Raw genomic sequence first — 17,593 nt, forward strand, 5'->3', positions numbered from 1 at the left:
GAGTACAGGTGAAAGGGGGAAAGGCTCTAACTTTTCTGACATATGTAGACATTACCTCTGATAGGGGAGGAAGAGCCCTGGAAAATATAGTTATAGGTTCTCTTTTTTCTTTCTCTTGACTGGAATGTTTTCTGCATGATTCAAAGCTTCTAATCAATCACAAACATCTGAATGAGGCCTTTGTTCACCTGGCAACCCATCTTGCTTTAATTAAAGTAAAGAGTAAAGTGCTAAAGTGAAAGTAAAAAGAAATTCTGAGCTAAGTTTTTGGTAAATATCCTTTCTTTTAGTATTTAACTGAATTGGACCATGGGAGAGAAAACTATTTATTATGGGCTGGGCTTGACTTCTATTCCCCTCCTTTTCCTATAAACCACCTGATTTCCTCAAAACCACATGCAGATACATTTTGTTACACCCCCTTTGGCTAGGAAGAGAGGATTGCACAACAACAAAATTTCCCCTTAAAAAAAAAAAATCTTGTCCTACATGCCTCAATAGGGGAACTCAGGCCAAGGATGAAGTGGGCAGTGCCTATTCCAAAAGCAGAGGGAGCTCTAAGATCAAGACTGAATCCTCTTCCTGGTTTATGGTCTTCCAGCCCCTCCTTGTGTAGTTCAGGGAATTTGAGAAATAGACACATACAGGGGCAATGGTAGAGACAAGACAGAGAAGGGCAGAGAGGCTGGCTGAGAGGCAAAGGAAGTGCTAAATTCCCTGGTAGCCCTCTGTACTTGTCTGTACGTACCTCCCAGGATGCCTACTTGCAGAAATAAGGGAAATTGATCCACTCTTCCCCATCAGCTCCAGAAGGTAAAAACCTTAAAAGCAAGTGGTATGAACTCCAATTTGGAGAATACCTTCAATATGATGGTTTTGGTCTTTAGGCAAAGAAGAGAGAAAGGAGTTTCATCTCCTTTCTTAACCTGGGGCCATTTTTCTTGGGCCAACTTCACCCTTATTCCATCCTCCAGTAACCCTTGCTAAAAAACTAATATGTACTTTGAACAAACTATGGGAAGATTATTACTTTAAGATAAAAGGAAAAGATTAAAGAAATGAGAAAGAACCTGTTCTCATTCGTTCTCCTCCAGTTTCTTTTGATTAATTTGCCATTTTTCTTTCCCTATCTATCTTTCCAGCTCTGTTTCCATTTGAGATATAGGGAACAAGGTTTTTTGGTTTTGTTTGTTTTATACTATTTGGAGTAAATCTTAAAGTGTACTTTATTTTGGTCCTGAAGGAATCAACCTTTCCTATCTTCTATTAGAATTCAACAATCAAATATAGTGAAGAGAGATGGTCTAATGTGAGAAAGTGAATCAAAGATTCAAAAACCCAGGGAGAATGTATTCTTGATGCCTTGTGATAAAGGGAGTTTTTTTTTTTTGTGTGTGTGTGTGTGTGTGTGTGTTTGTGTGTGTGTGGCTTGGATAGAGATATTGGGTGCTGTGAGGGCAATAAAGGAAGAGGAATGTCATAAAACTTAAGTCAAAGTAACAGAAAAGCTGAATAGTGAGAAAAGACAAATTGATTAACATGTTGCTTAGGAGAGAGCAATCTTAATCTTAGTATTTAATGTGTGAAACAAGAGAAACAAAAGACAATGGAAGGACAAAGTCTAGAAACTTAAAGGCTGAAAAAATGTGAAAGATGGGTAAAGTTGGGTGGTATTGCTTGGTAGGACCTGAGTGTTGGTATGAAAGTGTCATTGAACTCCCGGTGACTCTCACTCCCAAAGCAGGTTTGCTCAGACAAATACGGTGAAATCTATCCCTTCTCTGAACTCCAAAGTCCAGAGGTAGAAAGCGTCAGAGCTAAAGATGTCCAGCTTCTCAGGACCTATCAAATCCACAATCATATGGTGAGTGGTCAAGAAACCTGAGAGATATTTTCCCCTCTATTTTTGTTCTTCCTATCTCCTCTGGGAACTTGTCCCACCGATCATTCTCTCTCACATTCTGTCTTTCTCTCTCCTTCTCTTCTCATCCTTCCCCCTCCCCTTTCTTTTCTTTTCTCCTCTTCTCTCCTTATTTCTCCTCTATCTTTTCTTCTCTCCCCTCTCTCTTCACTTCCCCACATCTCTTTAGTTTTTCTATATTTTCTTCTTCCCAGGGGCCTACAAAAATTCTCAAGATCCCTCTAACAGTTCAGTTCAATAAGCATGTATTACATAACTACTTCTTTACAAACACTCTATGTTAGCATTATGAATGTCTATTCCCTACATTTAAGGAGTTTATTTTTTAGAGATTTTTTTTAAAACTAGGAAAGAAAAATCCTGGATTTGGAGTAAAATGACAGGTTTAAATTCCTGGCTTATGGTGACTACTTATATGACCTTGGTCAAGTTAATTAACTTCTCTGGGCCTCAGTTTCCTCATCTATAAAATATGAAGGGCCAGTTCTCAATCCATGATCCTATGATCTGAAAAAGCAATGTCAGTAGCTAGCCCTGTTGTAGATAGTTGCCCATTCACCATCCTCTGTTCCCAGAATGTAACTTCCTTCTCTGTCCACACTACTATATAGGTGTTGTTTTTCTAGTCAGATGTAAGCTCCTTTAAGGTGGGAACTTCTGTATTTGCATCCCGAGCATTTGCCATGGGGCAGCTAGGTGGTACAATGGAAAGGAGGCTAGACCTGGAATCAGGAAAGTTCCTCTTTGTGGATTTAAATCCAGCCTCAGACATTTACTAACTGTGTGACCCTGAGCAAGCAGGGTTAAATACTCAATTCCTCATCTATAAAATGAGCTAGAGAAGGAAATGGCAAATTATTTTTGTTAAGAAAACCCCAAATAGGGTCACAAAGCATCAGACATAACTGAAAATGACGAACAACAAATATTACAATGCAGTGCTTAATAGATACATTTCATTTGTTGTCAGAAGAATTATCTTTGTGACTTTTTTTTTTAAAGAGGGGTTTGGATCTGTGACTTAATTGATTTAGGGGAATTCCTGGTAAGAAAACTCTACTGATTCTGAATGGTATCTGTTGAAATATATAATCTTAAAGGAGTAGCTAGATGGTGCAGTGAATAGGGCTCAGCCCTAGAGCCACGAGGACCTGAGTTACCCAATTGCACCCTACCCCAAAAGAAAAGGAAATTTATAATCTTAGAGAGTTTCCTGGGGACACTGAGTGGTTCAGTGACTTATTCAGGGTCATATAGTCTGCATATATCAGAGACAGGATTTGACCTGATTTCATGGCAACTCCTAGGTTGTTCCTCTATTCAATATGCCACATTAATTTCAGGTAACCTTATCTTTCAAAAATATTTCAAGTACCTTATGGTTTTATATGCCTCCTAATCACCACAGCCTTCCTTCTCTCAAATGACCATATATATCTACTTGGGTTTAGGTTTAGGATCATAGGATCACTAGATTATAAATATATAGCTATAAGATACTGCAGTGGCCATCTAGTTCATCCCAATCATTTTACGTTATGTGGGTCCGTGTTATATTTTTCCAGTAGAGTGTAAGATCTTGGAGGGCAAAGACTGTTTTGTTTTTGTACTAATATTTTCAGTTCCTTGCTCTTAGTGATCACTTAAATGTTTGTTGAATTGAATATAGAGTCTGAATTTTACTTTTTTTCATCCCCTTGAGAGATCCTGATCTTGCTACAAGTCAATAGAAATGCTTAAAGATTAGACATCTAAGGAGTCTTGACTGTGACCTATCTTCTTTGACCTTTTCTTCTTTCTATCATGATGCTGGCTATCCTTATTTTTTTCCGGTTCCCTGTGATATCACTTGCTTCCTAGTTATTCTCAAGATAAAATTTGCTCCATGACATATAGGTCATCCCTCTATGTCTTTTTTCTAGGTGTATTGTCTTGTTTGCAGTCCTGGCATGGGCGGAGGAGACCTCCATGTATGGGGAAATTTTATCCCCTAACTATCCCCAGGCATACCCCAATAATGCAAATAAGACCTGGAAGATCACAGTTCCTGATGGGTATGGCATTCATCTCTATTTCACTCATTTGGACATGGAGTTATCAGCCAACTGCGAGTATGATTTTGTGAAGGTATTGTATAAGTACAGAAGAACCTGAGACTAAGGGCTTCGAGCAGGGAAGTAGAGGGAGAGATTGTGAAATAGAAGAACAATATGGGAAAGGAAATATGGTTCTTCTTCCTTCCTTCTCCTTATTCCAAGGCCTTATATCAGAACATTTCCTAGTCTTTGGTTCCCAAGTCCTGTATCTGTTTCAAATCCTTTTAATAGATTATGTCCGGAGACCTTGTGGAAGGAGTACTCTGTGGGCGGAAGAGTAGCAAGAACCCCAGTTATAGTCCAATAGTGAAGGAGTACCATGTACCATATAACCGTCTCGATGTGATCTTTAACTCAGACTTCTCGAATGAAGAGCGTTTCACAGGATTTGCTGCTTATTATGTTGCCATAGGTATGGCCCAATATTTTCCCATTAATGTCTTTTTTGGAATGTTCCAACTTTAATGTCTGAATTCAATGAACTTTAATTAGTTCCTTCCTAATAAAAAATTCACGGATCTGAATTCTATTCCTAATTTTTATGAAAGAAAATCATTAGTGCCATCTCCATTACTCCGATTGGTATGTGGAAGTCTTGAGTTTCTGCTGTGAGACACAAGTTTTTTTTCATATAAGGTACTTGCCATTGAGACATTTAAAATTTTTGTTAAAAAATAAGTTATTATTTTATCATACCAATAAATTTGATAATTACACATGCTTTTCTACTATAGACTTTAACAGAGTATCTGATTTTTTGGGTATCATCTTTAGGGTTAGGTGCTTCTTCCTGAGAGATTTTTTGAAACCTAAAGGTCCCAGACATTGTAAACTCATTCTGTACTATATAAGTTCTTAGCTCTGAAAAACTTAGTAGTATGAATTAAAACGGAATAATAGTATGCAGGGTGAGGAGCCCGTGATATCAAAGAACATGCAAAGTAGTTCTACTAAGGCTCAAAAGCAATATCCCTTCCTGCTTTGTAGGGTCAGAGTCTATAGGATCTAATTTTGTAGGTTTTAGTTAAACTTTATTCTCTTATAGATATCTCCATTTTCAATTTAACATCCTCTCTTCCTATTTTCAGATATAAATGAGTGCACAGATTTTAACGATAGCCCTTGTAGTCATTTCTGCAACAACTTCATTGGTGGTTACTTTTGCTCCTGCCCTCCGGAGTACTTCCTCCATGATGACATGAAAAATTGTGGAGGTGAGCCATCCATCCCCATCCATCCAGTCATTCATTCAACAATGATAATCACCATGAGATGCATGAATGGGAAAGTTTGTTTATACCACCAGTTTAACCCTTATAGTTATCCTTGATTTTGATGAATATATATCCTATTTTCTAGGAATATATAGTCTAGAAAATGTGTTAGAATATAGATATTTTAATTTCTCTGCATTTATAGAGAAGAAATACCCCAGAATAAATAAGGCCAAGGGAGAAAGGTAAACTATTAGCTAAGGGAAAACATTCAAACATGGAGTGATTCAAACCCTGGAAAGTGTCTACCCTTATCATAGGCAAATTAGTAGGGACCTCATTATGATTTGGCATCTTTAATGAGGATTGTGACTCTAAATGATTATGTGCCATCAGGAAATTAATGGATATAGATCCTAATTAAGGTCATGGATTTGTTTTGAATGAAAGATGATTAACTGATAAGAGTAAGATGAATAGAAGATGACAAGATTTTTTTTCATTCTGCTGATTCTCTTTTCTTCCTCCTTTCTTTTGAAGTGAATTGCAGTGGGAATATGTTTACTGATCTAACTGGGGAGATCACCAGTCCTAACTATCCCAGTTTATATCCTGAGAACTCTCGCTGTGACTACAGGGTCTTTTTGGAGAAAGGCTTTCAAGTGGTGGTGACTATTAAGAGAGAAGATTTTGATGTAGAAGCAGGTGATTCAGAAGGAGATTGTCCGGACAGCCTGCTTGTACGTGGTGGATAGTTACCTTTGTTTCCCTTTCATGCATGTTTTTCCCTCAAAAAGAGATTTTTTTTCCTCCTTTACTTCCTTTCTTGCATTTTTTTCTTTCATTCTTTAAATCTTGTCCTTTGTAGCAAATATATTCCCCACTTGGAAAAACAGCCAAGTCAATTATATGTTCTCCTCAGGACTTTGGAGGGTATCCTGAAGGGATTTGGGGAATCTCTTCTCTACTGTCATTGCCTCAATTTCCCACCAATTCTTATGCCCTCCCCAATTCTTAAGTGTCCATCAGTATAACCCTACTTCTATTTATCTATTTAATATCGATCAACTTTTGAAAGGAGCATTCATTTAAAAGACAAAAGTACAAGTAAGCACATTCCCTTAATGCAGCAAGAACATACTTTCTTCCATACTACCTTGGTCTCTGGTGAGAGTGGACTCACATAGCATACCTACATAATATTCATCATTCCCACTGAGTTTCCACCCAGAGGAGGCACTGCTGCTGAATTAGTCTTTATCTTAGTGATGGCTAAGTTAGGTCCTAAAGGTCACTCTTGGAGGTCACATTTTGCTCCATGAAGTGTTGACTTACTATAGACTTTATAAAATCAGGATGCCAGAATGCTCAGGTGCTCCCTTTGATGACTTTATAGAGTGGAGTCTTCCATTCCTTCATCTAAAACAGAAAAGCACAAATATTAAAGCAAAAGATTAAGGCCCATGTCATAGAACCATATCTAAGCCTGGTTTTGGAGGGAGGCCCAAAGCCTCACTCCTTACAGCAATTTCTCTCACTGGACAGTCAGCAAAGGAGTCAAAACAAGGAAAACAGATAAGACAAAGTAATTCAAGAAAAAAAGAAAAATGAACCTGAATCTCTGTTTTATAAGACCTTTTGGAGAATCTCCAAAATTCTAGCTTTCTAATCAAACAACCAAGTAGATATTTGTTAGGTACTATTTTAGGCTAGGCACTGTGCTAAGCCTTAGGAATACAAAAATAGACAAAAGACAATCAAAAAGTCTTCTCCTAACCATGTGGTTAGCAGAGACTAGTTATAGAATATTTACACATGCTTAAGTGTTTACAAGAGACTTCCATTAAAAATCATCACAAGTCTCCAGGAGCAGTCTCCCTAGCCTTTTCTGCATGGCGAATGGCATAGACTCTGTTATACTATGTTTAATCTTTTTGTGCCTTATTTTCTATCTCTTTTCTTTCCTTCCTTTCTGTCTCTTTTCTGACTTATTCTCACTTTTTTTTCCTCCCAGTTCACTGCAGGAGGCCAGCAGTTTGGGCCCTACTGTGGTAATGGATTCCCTGGGCAGCAAATAATTGAAACCAAGGACAATGTTCTTGATATCATCTTCCAAACTGATGAAACAGGGCAAAAAAAGGGCTGGAAACTTCGTTACTATGGAGATCGTAAGTAGCCGTGCAAGCTATTCCTATAGATGCTTGCATCCAAGTAACATTTCTATGCCAATTATCTGAAGAAATAGACATGTAGATGTATAAATTTACACTTTCAGAGAGATGTATTGACACATTATTACACTGGATGCTAAAAGAATGGGTTGAAGGATGACTTCCAAAAAATACAGTATTTCTCTTATAAATTCAAAAATTGTTTAATTCCCATGAGACTTCCAAACTCTTAAAGTGATTCTGTAAATGCCTCAGCTTCCAGGATTTCTCCTTCTCAGCTAAACCAACTGTAAGCTCAGACCTTTTGTTTGTATTTTGGATGAGAGATCTTGGGAAACTAAACCAAGATGTTTAGATGGAGAAATTCTCTTACATATCAGTGATCAGAAAAGAGAAATGGTAAGTACATGAGACAAAGAGGATGATGAAAGCATATAATAGTAAAATTATATAGAAGAACATAAAAACTGGAAATATGTTTAATAGTTGAATGAATTAAGGCAGGAAGTCAGGCACATAAATATTTATGAAATAGAATTGAACTATAAAATTCGATTTTCTTATTAGCTAAGATGATAGGAAGATGGATTGCATGGGTTGGATTCACAAAATGATGTTTGGCTATTAGATAGATGGTAAGGTCATACTGAGAAACCATATGGAGCCAAAAGACTAGGTCCCTGTCCTGCCCTGTGTGTGCATCATCAAATCACTTAACTTCTATGGCCCTCCGTGTCATCATCTGTAACACAGGAAATATAATAAGACACCACCTTTGGAGATAAAGAGTTATGAAAAAACTCATAGTTTTTGGACTATGTTGTGGATTCCCTTTAATTGCTATAGAAGTATGTTTTTATCAAATCAAGTTAAGAGACTAGAGAAATATGTCATTTTAAAGACAGGTGATTGTTAGACTTTTTGTTCATTGATGTTTTCTATTCTGTTGCTGCCATTTTCCTTCTAAAGCAATGCCATGTCCTAAAGAATTTACAGCCAACTCTATTCAGGAGCCTGTAAAGGCCAAATATGTGTATCAGGATACTGTGAAGATAACTTGTCTGGAAGGGTTTGAAGTGGTAGAGGTAAGTTACTTTCAGGGGAATTGTTTTTTGTCCCCCTCCCTCCATTCAAGGTAATCACTAAGTTTCTAACTGTTTAGCTATTTCTAAAGAAGGCATGTTTTTTACAACAAGGACCACGCAAGCATGCTTCTTCTGAGTAGTTAATAAATTATTTAGTCCCCTCCTGGGAGAGATTGAGTCATGTTACCCTCCCCATTCCAACTTATGCTGATTTTTTTGGTCATCCTGATTCCAGGGCCAGTATTTTATCCACCGTACCATCTAAGTTCCCCGGCTTCTTTTTTGGCATCCAATTCAGTGCCTTCAAGTGGAAATCAATTGTGAAGCTATAGATCTGGGCTGCTTTGGGTCTCTCCTTTTTAACTTGGTGAGGGGTCCTCATTATACACTAGCATGGGACCCCTCTGGGACTCTGATTTCCCTACATCCTTCCTAGTTAATGGTAGTTCTTGTTTTTCTTTAGGGAAGAGTCAGCTCAACATCCTTCTATTCAACTTGTCAAAGTAATGGACAGTGGAGTAATTCCAACCTAAAATGCAAACGTAAGTAATGGAGCGGAATATTCTCCAAAATGTGTTTGAGGTATATATTGAGGGTATTCAGACTATAAAAGGAGATGGATTGGGTCTTAGGTTTCTAAACACAGAGACTTTATTGAGCCCTAGGCCAGTTGAAACATAGAAGGGCAATGGAATTGTAATGTGTTTCTTTTTCTAGCATCTCAGCACATTGCCAGTGACAGAGAGAAAAACAGACATGCAATGGGGTAATGGCTGTTTGTGCTGCAAGGTTTTACTCTTCAGTGAGGTTAGCATAAAGAAAATCAGGTAGAATAACCATAAGGAGAATAGAAAAGGCTCATTTTAGAGATATTTGAAAACCTTAAAAGGCAGTGGAATCAGTGGGATAGAGGATTAGAGTTGATGTCATTAACTATTGCTGGGTAAGAGTGGCTACCATGATGATCCCTGTCCTGATTTTCCTTTGTAGCGGTGGACTGCGGCATCCCAGAACCCATTAAAAATGGGAAAGTAGACAATACAGAATATACCTTGTTTGGGGCGGTGATTCAATATACCTGCAACGAGCCATATTATTCCATGAAGACTGAAGGGACTGGTAGGTTTTTTCTTTTGGGGAGAGATAATGAAAATGAAGACATTAAAATGTAATTTTTTCCCTTGTAATTGAAAGGACAAAGGGAACACACAGGGATATAGCAGATGTGAGGTATTAGTTGATATTCCAGAAGACATGGGTTCAAACCAAACCTTAGACTAGGGGAGGGGAAACTTTTTTCCTGCCAAGGGCTATTTGGATATTTATAACGTCATTTGCAGGCCATCACCAATAGAAAGAACTCAAGCAGTGGGAGATTGTTGTCACCTTGGCAAGGCCAGACCAAATATTTCATGGTCCAGGTCAGATGTTCCCACCCTGTCTTAGATGCTAGCTCTGTGACACAGGGGAAGCTTCTTAATTTATGTCTGCCTCAGTTTCTTTTATCTGTAAAATCAGGGCATTGGACTTGATGAACTCAGCAGTTTCTTCCAGCTACAAATCTATAATTTTCCAATCTTATGATTTCTTGACTATGTTGCTTTTATCTTCACTGAATTAAAATACAATTCTTATATAGGAACAATCAGATGGTTATCCGGTCAAAATAGTCAAAATAGATATTTATTAAGTGACTACTATAATGCCAGGCTGTTTGCTTAGCACCAGGGGTATAAAAAGAATAAAAAATGAATTACACATATTTACTCTCTATTTGCTGCTTGGGGAGGGGAGAAAAAGAGAGGAAGAAAAATTTGAAACACAAAGTCTTACAAAAATGAATGTTGAAAACTATCTTTATATGTATTTGGAAAAATAAAATACTATTGAAATTTTTTTTTAAAAGAGGCTAAGATGTTGCCTGCCCTCGGGGAATTTATAGTCTCATAAAGGAAACAACATGTAAATAACTTTGTACAAACAATAGAAATTGGAGGTGATCATCCGAGGAAAGGCATTATTAGCATTAAGGAGGATTAGGAAATGGTCAACCTAGAAGATGAGATTTCAATTAGGTCTTGAAAGAAACTAGTGAAACCTTTTTAAGGAGTTTAGATGGGATAGTTAGATGGCACAGTGGATAGTCAGGAGGACTTGAGTTCAAATCCAGACTCAGACACTTACTAGCTATGTGATCCTGGATAAGTAACAATTCAGTTAAAAAAAAAAAAAAGTTAGGCACAAAAGGCCAGTGGAGTCCTTTAGATTAGTTTAGAGACTTATAAAATTTTAGAATGTTAGAATTCTAAGAGATCTTAGCGTTTTCTAGTCCAGTTTCCTACCTGGAATAGTAATTTGTTTTTATAATACTTTTGATAATAGTTATTCATACTCTGAATGAGTCATTTGATCTGAAACCCAGGAATTTATAGACCCCCAATTATAAACTGCCTTTATCTGATTGAAGAGTCCTTTTTTACAGGACAGTCTGTTCTTTGTAAGGTAACTCAAGATACAGAAATCTTCTGACTAGCTTTTCCCTCTCACATCAAGTATGTTCACAGCTGCCATTGTAACACAAGTATTTCCCCTTCTTCTTTTCCTTCCTTATGATCTCCACCATGCTGTAAGAGACTGACTGGTATATCAGGGAAAAATCTCTGACCATTTTTCTGTCCTAAACCCAGAATCTGTAGAAGATTGAATGTCTATCAGGGGTCCTCAAACTTTTTAAATGGGGGCCCATTCACTGTCCCTCAGACCGTTGGAGGGCCTGACTATAGTAAAAACAAAAACTTTGTTTTGTGGGCCTTTAAATAAAGAAACTTTATAGCCCTGGGTGAGGGGAATAAACGTCCTCAGCTGCCGCATCTGGCCCACAGGCGGTCCTTGTCTTCATAATGGCTGCCCTCAGGAGTCTGGAGTTTCAATGAGGAGAATCAGTGCTGAGGGAGTCTGCCTTCCTTGTTTATTTTTGTTTTTTCCTGGTAAATTTATTTATTTTTAATACATATTGCTTTATGAATCATGTTGGGAGAGAAAAATCAGAGCAATAGAGAAAAACCATGGGAGAGAGAAAGAAAAAGAAACAAAAAAGAAATGAACATAGTTTGTGCTGATTTACATTGTTTTCTTAGTTCTTTTTCTGGGTGCAGATGGCATTTTCTGTACAACATCTATTGGGATTTTTTTGAATCACGAACTACTGAGAAGAACCTAGTCTTTCATGGTTGATCATCACACATTCTTGCTCTTATTGTGTACAATGTACTCCTAGTTCTGCTTGTTTCCCTCAACATCAGTTCCTATAAATCTTTCTAAAGCTTTCTAGAATCAGCTTGTTCACCACTTTTTATAGAATAATAATATTCCACATAAACCACAACTTATTCAGCCATTCCCCAATTGATGGGCATCTATTCATTTTCCAGTCCTTTGCTACCACAAAAAGTGCTGCTATAAACATTTTTGCACACGGGAGTCCCTTTCCCTCCTTTAAGATCTCTTTGGGATCCAGACCCAGTAATGATACTGCTGGATCAAGGGTATGCACAGTTTGATGGTACTTTGGGCATAATTCCAGATTGCTCTCCAGAATGGTTGGATCTGTTTGCAACTCCACCAACAATGCATCAGTGTCCCCGTTTTCCCCGCATCCCCTCCAACATTCATCATTATCTTTTCCTGTCATCTTACCTGCCTTCCTTGTTGATTTCAGAGGAGTATCGTTGTGCTGCCAACGGGACCTGGGTGAACAAGGTGTTAGGCATGGAGCTGCCTCAGTGTGTAGCAGGTAACCGAGGCTGGGTATGGGGAATAACTGCAGTGAAAGTAAGATGGCAGGCAGAGGGAGTTGGAAGGATTGAGCCCTAGCACAGCTACTTGAAGAAGCAGTGACCTCTAGAATGTTTGGGAAAATGAGCCTTTTGGAGCTACAGTCAATTACCTCCTGGGGGGGAAAGCCTGGAAACTTTGGGACCACCAAAGTCTTACCCAATGACAAGTGGCTTCTGGGAACCAGATCCGGGTAAATGGACCTATGGGAGCCATAATGGTGCAATGCTATAGAAAGTGTGTTGGAATTGAAATCAGAGAATGGAAGGAAAGATGAGAGAATTAGCATTTATAAAGTACCTACCATAGGCCAGGTATTGTACTGAGAGCTTTTTACAAATATTATCTAATCTGATACTCACGAGAACCCTTTAAGGTAGGTGCTATTATTATCTCCATTTTACAGTTGAAGAATCTGAAATAAATAGAGGTTAAATGGACTTGGATTCAAATTCTACCCTTGATGTTTAATTACACTATCTTGAGTGACATTGAGAAAGTTCAATTGACTTTTCTGATCTAAGTTTTCTCACCTATACAAAGAATGGGTTGATAGCCTCCATGGTTCCTCTCAGGTCTAAATCTAAGATGTCACCTAGTAAAGGTGAGTGTGAGAATCAAAATGAAGATTAGAGTTGGCATAATAAGTTTGGCAAGACTATTCATTTTTTTTGTTATGGACTCCTTGGTCACTTTGGGAAAACCAAAATTTGTATTTTATTATAAAGTCAAATGGGAAAGTGTTTTCAAATGCACAAAATAAAATACCTAGAATTACAAAGCAAATTATTTTATAATACAGTTATTTTGGAATAGACGAACAATTTTTCCATCCAAGTTTACAGATGGCAAGCTAAGAACCCCTGGGTAAAGACAATTGAAATGTAATTTCACAATTACATAATCATATTCTAGATCAAGTGGATAGATTATTTTCCACAGAAAATCTAGGTATAAACACATATTATGAGATTATTAAGGATGAACTCTGGGCCATAGGTTTCGCTGATGTCTCTTAAATCTTAGCATTACATTAAGAGACTTGCTATTCTGCCTCCTTATCATAGTCATCATATAACAAAAAAACTAGTTAAGTCCGATAAGACAAGTTATCTACAATGAATAATGTGTACCTCATTCCATACTTAGAGTCTACTATCCATCTGCCAAGATAAGAAAGACAATATTTCATCATTGCTTAATTCTTCCAATCCTACTTTCACATACAATAAGGGAACATTTTAATTATTGATTAGTGGAATTATTAGTGTTATCTGTTAGATGTTACTTAGCTAGTTTACTGCATTTTTTCATGACCCAGAGAGGCTTGAAATAGCCACCAGAAAATTGTTTCTTATCAGAATAATTCAACCTGGTAGTCAAGCTATCTATCCCCAAATTCCAGAACAAATACCCCCTTTCTTTACAGTAAACTAAATTGTTGCTTTCTTATACAGAAGGAACTGGGGTAAAAGACAATAAATCCAACTAAGCTAGGTAGGGAAGGGCTTAAATGTAGGTCAACAGCTGAAATCAAATGGGGCTCCTGATATAATGAGTAAAAGGTAAAGTCACTATATTTCCAAGCAATCAATAAGAAATGGAGCAACAAGTTTATATGGGCAGGGAAGAGGAAAATTAGTTCCTCTCTCTTCATCCCATCACCTGGGCTGAGGCATAATTTTGGCAGAGGAACCAAGCTCTAGTCCACACCAATCAGGAGCCAGCTCCTTTCTCTTTACCCATTGTTAGTGGTGGTAATTCATAGGGTGTCAGTTTATGTGAAATCCAGTCTACCTGAGGAAGTGAATGACATGTAGGTTTTTTTTTTTTTTAAATAACTTTTTATTGACAGAACCCATGCCAGGGTAATTTTTTACAGCATTATCCCTTGCATTCACTGCTGTTCCAATTTTTCCCCTCCCTCCCTCCACCCCCTCCCCCAGATGGCAAGCAGTCCTTTACATGTTAAATAGATTACAGTATATCCTAGATACAATATATGTGTGCAGAACCGAACAGTTCTCTTGTTGCATAGGGAGAATTGGATTCAGAGGGTATAAATAACCCGGGAAAAAAAACAAAAATGCAAGTAGTTTATATTCATTTCCCAGTGTTTTTTCTTTGGGTTTAGCTGCTTCTGTCCATCCTTGATCAATGGAAACTGAATTAGCTCTTTATTGAAGAGATCCACTTCCATCAGAATACATCCTCAAACAGTATCGTTGTTGAGGTATATAATGATCTCCTGGTTCTGCTCATTTCATTTAGCATCAGTTCATGTAAGTCTCTCCAAGCCTCTCTGTATTCATCCTGCGACATGTAGGTTTTGAAGAGACTTCAGTATAGTCTGGTAATAATATGAGAATGATTGGGCATCAATTTGAGGACAATTTTTAAAAATAGTCTTTTGCTAACTTATCTTTCTTTGTTCCCTAGTCTGTGGAGTTCCCAGTCATCCCTTTTCAGAAACCCAGAGGATTTTTGGGGGCAAAAAGGCAGATATTGGCAGTTTCCCCTGGCAAGTATTCTTTCAGTATCCAAGAGCTGGCGGAGCCCTCATCGATGAACACTGGGTGTTAACTGCTGCCCATGTAGTAGAAGGGAACACCAACCCTATTATGTACATGGGAACCACCAGGGTTGATCGTGCAGCTCTGGAGGAGGCCCAGCTGCTCATTGCTGATGGTATCTTTACTCATCCCAACTGGAGTCCTGTTGCTAACCTAGAGACAAGGAAGAATTTTGACAATGACATCGCACTCATACGCCTAAAAGACCCAGTAAAGATGGGACCTAATGTTTCCCCCATATGCCTGCCAGGCACTTCACCAGAGTATGACCTCAAGTATAGGACCCTGGGAATGATCTCAGGCTGGGGCCAAGCAAACAGACGCTTAAATGTTGTTGAACTGAGAGGGACACGATTGCCTGTGGCTCCCCTGGAGAAGTGTCAGTCGGTAAAGAGCGACGACCCCACAGTAGATATCAGCACCTTTAGTTTTACCAGTAACATGATCTGTGCTGGAGGAGAGAAGGGGAGTGATAGTTGTAAAGGAGACAGTGGTGGGGCCTTTGCTGTACAGGTCCCTAATCAAGAGAACACTAAATTCTATGTGGCTGGCCTGGTGTCCTGGGGACCTAAATGTGGTACTTATGGGATCTACACTAAAGTAAAAAATTATATTTCCTGGATTGAGAAGACTATGCAGGAAAATAGGGTCTCTGATCAGGATTAATCTATTCTTCTATCACCTACCTCTCTGGATTATCATCCTTCCCCAGTGTTTCATGTGACTGTGGGGAGTAAGAATGGAAGAGATAAGTGTGTGTGATGAGATGGAGTATATTGTTGAATCTGAAATGTCCAACCATATGTATTCTTCTGTTGTAATGGCACCTGGTTAGATCACTCTTATCCTTGGAGACTTTCTATTGGTTCATGTCATTCTTTTGACTGCTGTCTAATCCTATCACAATAAGGAACAAGCCTAAAAGAACTCTCTTGCCCCTAGTCCTGAATTTTGCCAGCTCTGATAGTAAGTGACTGATGGAGACGCTAGTTACCTCCCTTGTCCACCTCCTCCTCCATTCACAGTTATAGTTAATGAATCATTCTTAAAATTCAATAATTAGCCACAATAAAGTGTGATTCCACTCCAACTCAGGTGTCCCTCATTCTTTCACAAGGACTCAGAATCAGGATCATAGAACCACAGTAGATGTGAAGGAGAGGGGGAATGATTGGCAAGAAGTCAGGCAGGTCCTTGTTTATTTTGACAGGAATTTTATCAGCAATTCAATATTATTTCTTGAGATCACTCTTTATAGAGCATTGTACTATATGGTGTGGTAGAAAGGGAGGGAGCTAAAAGAATATTCTAATATCTCCCTCTCGAAAATTTGATTGAGAAGTTAAAGGGTGATTCCAAATCAAAGTTCAGAGTTTATATGTTAAAATGTGAATCTGGGCTTTAGAAAATATTTTGAATGTTTCATTGGAAATCCCTAGGAACATAACATTCATTAACAATGGGTTGAATATTTAACATGTATTTGACTATCTGCCATCTAGGGGAGAGGATGGGGGGAAGGAGGGGGAAATTTGGAACAGAAGGTTTTGCAAGGGTCGATGTTGAAAAATTACTCATGAATCATATGTTTTGTAAATAAAAAGCTTTAATAAAACAAAAAAAGAAAGGAAAAAACCAAATGGGTTGAGATGATGATGACCTTTAAGGGGCATTATGTATATGATGAAGGCTGGGAGTGATGTAGAAAAAAAGAATAAATTTACATTTCATGGTGTGTACCTATGCAGCTAAGAGTATAGCTGGTTTGATGATGCCATGATGGAGCTATAAAGAAGTGAAAGGGATTTTTTTTCTTTTAAAAAAATTATTTCAGGAAGAAAAAATATCTGGAATAGATAATCTGCATTTTCTGATTGAAAATAAGGGAGCTTTGGGATGTCTTTTTTTCCTGATTCTTATTTTTATTATGAAATTGAATGACTTTACTTTTTTGAATAATTTTCTCCCCTTTATTTTTTTGGTCAATTTTGTGATTTAATGTAATAAGGCAATTATTACAAATAATGTAATAATGCAACTGTAATCTCAATAATGTGGATCCTCTCTCTAATGATACAGATGGCAACCCATCCTTGCCTGCTCTTTGTGACTTTTATCCTTCTTCTTCCATAAGTCCTCAAGAGAGGATCCATCAATGAGCTGGGAACCTTCCCCTACTTTTCTAGACATTGCTTCCAGTTTATGAGCTTGTTCCCTCCCCTTGATTGCATCACTTGCCACTTTTCTTACATTCTTCTTGATTGGTAATATATATTACTACTTATTGATGCTTATAATACACCCCCTCTATTGCTTTTTGAGTGATCCTCTACATTAATTTTTCAGATACTGGACATTCTGTGACTTTTAGCCATTAAGCAATGCTTAATATTGATATTAATCATTAAAAGGTTAATAAATAAAATTACCTTTATTTTTATCATCTTTCAAGAAATTTTTTTATGTAGGCATAAGAAATGATGAGCAGAATGGTTTCAGAAAAACCTGTGAACTGAGGTAAAATAAAGTGAGCAGAACCAGGAGATCAATTTGAACAATAATAAGGAAGTTATAAAGATAATCAACTGTGAACGATTTAGCTATTCTGATCAGTGCAATGATCCAAGATAATCCTGAAGCACTTATGATGAAAAATGCTATCCACCTTCAGAGAAAGAACTAATGGTGTCTGAATGCAG

The 17,593-nt window shown here is 37.8% G+C and overlaps 1 protein-coding gene across 2 annotated transcripts; it reads left to right on the top strand.

Annotated features, from left to right (window-relative positions):
• Window positions 1-649: 649 nt before the first annotated feature.
• Window positions 650-15,984, top strand: C1S (complement C1s). 2 transcript variants are annotated; one of them, XM_052000353.1, is made up of 12 exons: window positions 650-813; window positions 1,742-1,864; window positions 3,844-4,048; window positions 4,249-4,429; window positions 5,106-5,231; window positions 5,772-5,971; window positions 7,246-7,399; window positions 8,372-8,487; window positions 8,951-9,029; window positions 9,478-9,606; window positions 12,206-12,280; window positions 14,761-15,984. In XM_052000353.1, exons 2-12 carry the CDS (start codon window positions 1,824-1,826, stop codon window positions 15,558-15,560), a joined length of 2,106 nt encoding a protein of 701 aa, XP_051856313.1. In that variant the 5' UTR covers window positions 650-813; window positions 1,742-1,823; the 3' UTR covers window positions 15,561-15,984. The 2 variants fall into 2 exon arrangements, with proteins under 2 accessions (XP_051856313.1, XP_051856314.1); XM_052000354.1 differs by having other exon boundaries at window positions 1,745-1,864.
• Window positions 15,985-17,593: the final 1,609 nt, after the last annotated feature.

The sequence above is a fragment of the Antechinus flavipes genome, chromosome 5 (genome assembly GCF_016432865.1).
Source record: "Antechinus flavipes isolate AdamAnt ecotype Samford, QLD, Australia chromosome 5, AdamAnt_v2, whole genome shotgun sequence".
Classification (NCBI taxonomy): domain Eukaryota; kingdom Metazoa; phylum Chordata; class Mammalia; order Dasyuromorphia; family Dasyuridae; genus Antechinus; species Antechinus flavipes.